Source organism: Triticum aestivum, chromosome 3B, assembly GCF_018294505.1.
Source record: "Triticum aestivum cultivar Chinese Spring chromosome 3B, IWGSC CS RefSeq v2.1, whole genome shotgun sequence".
Taxonomy (NCBI): domain Eukaryota; kingdom Viridiplantae; phylum Streptophyta; class Magnoliopsida; order Poales; family Poaceae; genus Triticum; species Triticum aestivum.
Window position 1 is genome coordinate 846177896 of NC_057801.1, and position 7268 is coordinate 846185163.

The window sequence follows — 7268 nt, forward strand, 5'->3', positions numbered from 1 at the left end:
GTTTAAACTCAGTAAATACAAAATGATTTCTTATGTTGATAATAAGACATGTGCTGGGCAATGGTTGGAAAATTGAAATAATTCTACTACAGTGAGTTAGGTCGCTAAAATCTCAGGATCCCATCATGAATAACATAGTACATCATTGTTTTATTAATCCTAAGCGAATGCGAACAGGACAAGAAGCTCTCTTACAATAAAAAAATATGGCAAAGGGGCAAAAACATGGTGAAGAACCGAGAAACAATCGGTCATGCAGCCATCACCGCATTACATATGTCTTAGATTCTGGTGCTTACAACAATAAGCCATCAAAAAAATATGAAAATCACTGGCACGGCAATATAAAATTTGTTTGATATAACTGACTTGCTGCAGGGATCCGTTGATGAATTACAGCCGCCATGTACAATAAACAACAAGTGGTAGGGTAGAATATTTCTACCTCAACTAAACATGCACTAGACATCCAGCCTTTAGCAGTAGTGGCAGCGGATGATGGGTTAAAGCTGGAGGGGTTGGATCTTGGGTTGAAGGTGGCACACGCGACTGACTACGAACAGGGCTGCTGGAGCTCATTGTGAGCCTAAACAAATCAGACCAGGAGATACTAGACAAAATAACTAGCTAGCTTCCTGACTCAGAAACCAACATCAGTGTTGTACTAAATGCAATGAAACTTTCCCCTAATAATGAACACCATATAGTTTCATCTCTATTTTTGGTACGTTTTTGCTCACGTTGTCTGGGAAACAAATAACCTGCTATAAAAGACAGCATTACCAACGCTCAAGACCATATGAATGAAATAACAACGTCAATCAAAAAGAATGATGCCTCAAGTATCATGGAGTAGATAGTAGCATGTTTTAACTCCAAAACTAAGAAAACCCCTATCAAAAATATTAACAGCAAGCAAATAATGCATAACCACCAGACCACATATATGAACTTAAGGCAGACATAACCAGGACCCTATAACCAAACCTAGGCCAAGTAAACTTCATAAGAAGCACAACCAGTTTATAGTGGTAAACTGAAACCATGATTATAGGCTGTGAGAAATCAAATAAATTCAACGGCAGTGCTAACCAGGAACCCTATGATTAACCATAGCATGGGCATAAACAGGACGCGAAAACCACAACCAGGGCTTAAATAGCATCACCACTAAAAGCAAATCACCAGAAGCAACACCTTCGTGTCGACGGCCAGCAGGGTAGAGAGGGGACAGAGGACTTACTCATCGCAGTTGTAGCCGATGCCGAATATCACGCGGCTTCTTGAGGATGCCACTTTGCAAAAGGTGAACTCCAAGTAAGCTCAAGTGGTAAAGTCAACCGTTCGGAGCAGCCACGGTCCACCTGCCATGCAGCTAGTCAATATTCGGCGAACATTCTTGTCTAAAAAAGGGAACTTTTTCATAATTATAGTTTAAGCTAAGTAAGTACAAAATGATCTTCTTACACTGATAATAAGATAGACATATATGCAATGGCAGTGGGCAATAGTTAGAAAATGGAAATAATTTCACTAGAGCGAGTTAGACCGCTAAAATCTTAGGATTCCATCATGAAAGGCATAGCACATCCTTGTTTTATTAATCCTCGGAGAAATGCTAACAGAACAAAATCGCTATCTTGCAATAAATTAAAAACTAGCAGAGGGGCAAATACATGGCAAATACTATCTTGCAGCCATCACCGCAATAAATATGTTTTATTTGATTCTGGTGCTTACAACAATAAGCCATAAAGAAATGTATGAAAAGCGCTGGCGCGGCAATATAAAATTGTATGATATAACTGACTAGCTGTAGGCATGCAATTGATGAACTAGAGCCGCAACGTAGAATAAACAGCAAGTGGTTGGGTAGAATAAACAAGCAGGGCTGGTGGAGCTCGGTGTAGTTCAACCGATACTTTGTTAATTTCTCACTTGGATCGATCGATTTGCTGGTCTAGACAGATTTAGGGGAAATGCACAGCGAAAATCATATTAGATCAAAGTTTCAGTTTTCACACGTCCAATATAGTGCAGCAAGCAAATTGGACATAACAAGTGAGGAGGAGGGATTTGATGAATCTCTACTCATTGCATTTGAAAATATGAAACCTACTCGTACTAGTGTACATCCCCCCCAATCCTCATTACACACGGCCAATCTTGTTGATCCAGTTTCTAGTGTGTCCAACAAATCAAAATCAAAATCAAAATGAGGAAGGAACCGATCTCCACCAACCAACAAGGCACAAGGCATGAGATTTAATTAATCCACCAGACCAGAGGCGCAGGCAGCACCAGCAGCGAACGAACCCTAGCCGAGCAGACACGGAGGAAGGAAGGAAGGAAGGAAGGAAGGAAGGAAACCAAATGAGGGAAGGTGGGCGGGCGAGAGAGTAGCTGCGTGGTGCAAATCGCGGAGCAGGTGGAGGAAGAGGAAGCTCCATGGCGGTCGGGCGCGGAACCGCCCGGACGAGCAGAGCACAAGGAAGCTGCATCCCCGTCGAGTACCTTGGATTGACGGCCGCGTCGTCGGAGGCCATGTCCCGGCGCGCGCTGGCCGTCGAGGCCCTGGGCTACCGTGGCGGATCTGGGCCGCCGCCGCCGCCGCCTGACCTCTTCTCTTCTCTTCTCTTCTCTTCTCTTGTGATGAGAGGGGAGGGGAGGAGGAGGAGGAGAGGGTGGGGGCGGCGGCGATGAGGGAGAGGAAGAGGGAGAGGGCGGAGGCCATGGCCGGCGGCGATGTGGGAGACGAGGCGGCGATGTGGGGAAGGGAACGGAATGAATGAATGAATGAATGAATCGAGGCGCTGCGTCGTTTGGGGATTCTTTTCTTTTCTTTTCTTTTCTTTTCTTTCCTTTCATTGTGAGTGAATGAAAAGAAAAGAATTGATAGTTTTGCTGCTTGCTTGCGATTGGTCAATCACCCCATCCCACGGATTGCTCTCCGATCCCGCCTCCCTTGGGCCGATCCGACGGCCCTTATTGATTGACCAGTATGTACCAAGTAGAATTAATTTAATAATTAATACGTCTACACGTGCACACACGCACAAAGACTAATGGCGCTCATCCGCTGCATTCACGCAAACAAGTTCTGGACTGATGTTAAGGATCGGTTTGATCTTCATTTACCGAGGCTAGATCCATCGATATCTTGCTGGATAAGATGTTTTCAGATGGTGATAGATGCAAGATCATCCCCATTTATTAATTATACAGTTTACTCTTTGGTCTTGTCGCAATCGGTGATCGTGATGGGTATGATCCGGTGCAGGCGATTAAATGGGTGCATGAAATGTTATCCCTGCTCCCTGAACTTAAAATAAGGGCGAAGGATACATACAACATGCCGATCCCTTGTTTTTTGACCCAGTAGAGCAATCCGAATTAGATTTGGCTGGACGAAGACGTCGGTGGGACAATGGTGAGGCCACGGTATCCTGCTTGGGTTAAAAAAAACAAATTCAAGTCTCGATCACCATAAAAAAGAAAGGAAAAGAGTTCCAAAACAACTCACATAGGATTTGTTTTGGATCCAAGTCAAAACGCGATCGACGATCCATGAGTTTTTTTGTGAAAAGGAAAAAAGGTTCATTGGACGCACCATCTCAAAGCTTGGCTCATACGTCCCCTCCCCTCAAAACAAAAAAAAACTTGGCTCGTACGTCCAATTGATTAAAAAAATGTTCATTGGACGCACCATCTCAAAATTTGGCTCGTACGTCCAACTCATACAGAAAAGTTTGTTTGCATGAAAGTAGGAGCGGGAGGTGTAGCCCGGTCTCATCCGGCGTTCCTCGGGGCTTGGGGAGTCTTAGACCCATTCATTGCTGAAGTTTTGGCTCTTCGATAAGGGGCGGTGTTTTGCCCACACAGCTTTTGTGGATACTCACATGTGATAAGAGAGATGGACTGATCGGAGTTAGTCTACCTTTGGAACTCGAACAACAATTCTCGCTCAATTGCACAGCTGGCACCGCGGCCTCCTTTTTTCTCAACTCACGCAAACTGAGCGTCGGCGGTCAGCGGCACCCATGGCTCTGGTGTGCTCATCGCTCTTTTGCGTTGGTCTGCTCACGAGCACCGCTGCTCTTTCGCGGGACAGGAGCTCCGAGGACGACGACGCGTCTGTCATTTCCTCTTAGCATTAATTCCTCCGGCCAGAACCATTGTGCGGTATGCATCTTACGGTTGATTTGGTCATCAGCTCGTATTTACTTTACTTGCCCAAGCTTTTGACTCTCAATTTCTTCCTCCCCCAAAAGTATTAGGTGACTTGGGTTATAACTGAACAGAACCGAACCAAACCGATTTGTTGGTGGACCGAACTGTCGGGCTTGGAGGACGCGGTATGTTGCATGGTTTACTGTGATTTGTTGTCGTGCAAGGTCGTTGGTGGGTGCGAAGGAATAGTTTCTAAATAATAGGGTGTACGTAGTTATCCTTTGACGCATGAGTTTAATGTATACAGCTCAGCGCATACCCAATCGTATCTCATTGCCAATCACCAGTTTTAATGTACGTAGCCCAGCGAAGAAGGGATTCCTCTCCGGACGCTTTGCTAGCCACCGAACAAGCGAGCAATGGCGGCGCCCAACCGGAGAGGTGGCAGCGGCCGGAAGAAGATCGTCATCCGCCGGATCGAGCAGGAGGATGCCCGGTTCGTCTGCTACTCCAAGCGCCGCCAGGGGTTCTTCAGCAAGGCCACGGATCTGGCGGTCCTGACCGGCGCCCAGGTGGCCGCCCTCGCCTTCTCTCCCCGCGGCAGGGCCTTCTCCTTCGGCCACCCCTCCGTCGACTCCGTCGTGGAACGCTTCCTGGCGGGGGAGGCTGCGGGGGCTGGCGCGAGGGAGGAGGGCGCTGCCGACGACCGCTTGCTCGCGGGGGAGGGCGCTGCCGGCGAAGACGAGAAGCTCGAGAAGCTGCAGCAGGAGTTCGACGAGCTGCGCACGGAGCTGGCCGAGTTGAAGAAGCGGACCAAGCGCACGGACAAGGCCATGGCGAAAGAGCGCTCTGCGGGGGACCAGATAGCGGCTTGGTTCGACCCCAAGGCGCGCGACATGGGAGACGAGGACATGGCGGCCTTCTTCGCCGCGCTGATGCAGATGAAGGACGCCGTCTCCGATCGCGCCAACCAGGTTCTTCTCGAGGCGATGCACGCCCACATGAGCCGCATGGCGGAGGTGGCCCCGCCGCCGCCGCCCCGGATCTTCGGTGGCAGCACCTTCGAGTACGGTAGCAGCAGCGGCACCGCCAACGACGGGATGGAGTTGCAGTTTCTGGCGCCTCCGCCACAGGAGCAGGGGTTCGAGGCCGCGATGGATATGCAGCAGATGGTGATGGCGCCGCTGCCTCCGTCTCAGGTGGTCGCCGCCCGGATGGATGTGCAGGAGATGCCTCCGCCGCCGGGGTTGGCCGACGGGATAGATACGGAGCAGATGCAGATGACGATGCCTAAGCCGCCGGGGTTCGACGCAGGGCTAGACAAGGAGATAGATCAATGGCTTGATGTGATGCTGCCGCGTCCGGAGTTCACTGCCGGGATGGAGGCAGCCAATAAAACACACTCATCTTGGCATCGGGCCATGAACCAAGACGCCCAAACGTCCAAGAAAGCTAAAGTGCAGCACGCCTAAAAAATTATACAGGCCAGCGATACTTGCACGTATGAAAGTCAACTAGAAGTACTATATACTTCAATAGACATGTCTCGTCTATTAGGCAAAAATATTTTGCCCGATAGATTAGGATCATGAGTATGAGAAACAAAAAAGGCTGTGAACATACAAATAAATGGAGATATTTGAAATACAAATAAAAGTACGGGCCTTCAAAAAAAAGATAGACTGAGGTGTCAGCATGCAATGATTACAAACTACGCACCGTTAAATGTTTATAAATAAAAACACAAGAACTGATGCATAAATCTAAATATCAACAGGAATATATGTCACTAATTCTTAATAAGATATAATCAAAATCGACGTATCTTAAAAATACACGATCTCTTGATTCTAATATAAAGGTTGAGATTAAAAGATAAACAAAAGTATTCATGACTTTAATCAGTGAGCAACGGTCACACACAAAAAGGATCGCATACATAGGCATCGAGAAATTAGCCATTTGGGTTTGCATCTATGTGGCACATATAGACAAGGAAAGGCCTACCGGTAAAAAAGGGAAATACTTTTGCTTAGGCATATATGTTCTCCCTCGGTTGTTTTTACTCCATTTATTATATTTATCCGAAGCCAAATTTTGTAAAGCTTGAATATATTTATAGGAAAAATATCAAGATCTACAATACCAAATAAATATAATATGACAAATTTATTCCACAATGGATCTAATGATGTCAATTTTGTATTTATTTTTTCGTATAAAAGTTAGTCAAACATTGAAGAGTTTGACTTGAGACAAGCTCATATTCAGAGTAAAAAGAAACTGAGGGAGTACATAATTTTGCATGAGGTCTATAGAAACTCCGCAAGGCCAGCAGTAATAGGAAGGCAACATTACCCAAGGAAAAAATGCTATAGAAAAAACATTCGCAAACTACATAGTGAAACAGCCACAAAAATCAACAAAAATGTCAGAGGGACAGATGCAAAGATCGCCAACCAATCATAAACACCAAAATCCAAGAAATTTGTCAGTTTGTGATAATAATTATATATGCAGTTTTATCATGTCGGTCGAGAATACGAGTTTTTTAATCTTTTGTAAAATACATCCTAGATAAATCTTTTATGATGTGGATAAATAAAATGATTCATTCATATATATAAAATTTGATATATTGATTTTTTAATAATTCTGATTGTGTTTTATCAAGCTGCACAGTTCTGGCTACAATATTTCTCCTGTAATTTTTGTTGCATATTATTGACTAATGCAGAAAAATTAAATAGGATAACATTCTCTAGACAAACTACTGCCAGAGAAAACAATGACATTCGCACCACAGAGAATAACAAGTTATGACGAGGGTGAGTGAGAGAACATTTCACAAATCTCGGCAACACTCAATGATAGTTACATTGATTTACATTGGAAAGCGAGATAGAATTGGAGTATTACGAGAAGACATCGAGCATATGGATCAGGTATGATATGGTATTCATAGAAATATGGGCAAATAAAAAAATCAAGTATAAGAAATAAATATTTACATTTTCTCTAAAATTCCAAAAAATCTTTGTGGATAGAATCAAGGGATGAGAAGGACTGGAATAGCGAAAGCTGAAAAATAGTATGAG

The 7268-nt window shown here is 45.1% G+C and overlaps 1 protein-coding gene across 1 annotated transcript; it reads left to right on the plus strand.

Annotated features, from left to right (window-relative positions):
* The first annotated feature begins 4567 nt into the window (after positions 1–4567).
* On the plus strand, positions 4568–5642 carry LOC123068125 (agamous-like MADS-box protein AGL28). The gene has a single exon (XM_044490607.1). The coding sequence runs from the start codon at positions 4590–4592 to the stop codon at positions 5640–5642; it is 1053 nt and encodes a 350-aa protein (XP_044346542.1). The 5' UTR covers positions 4568–4589.
* The last annotated feature ends 1626 nt before the right edge of the window (positions 5643–7268 follow it).

What these genes read in the sequence shown, in the direction of transcription:
- LOC123068125 (XM_044490607.1), top strand. Translation starts at nt 4,590, where the DNA reads ATGGCGGCGCCCAACCGGAGAGGTGGCAGCGGCCGGAAGAAGATCGTC.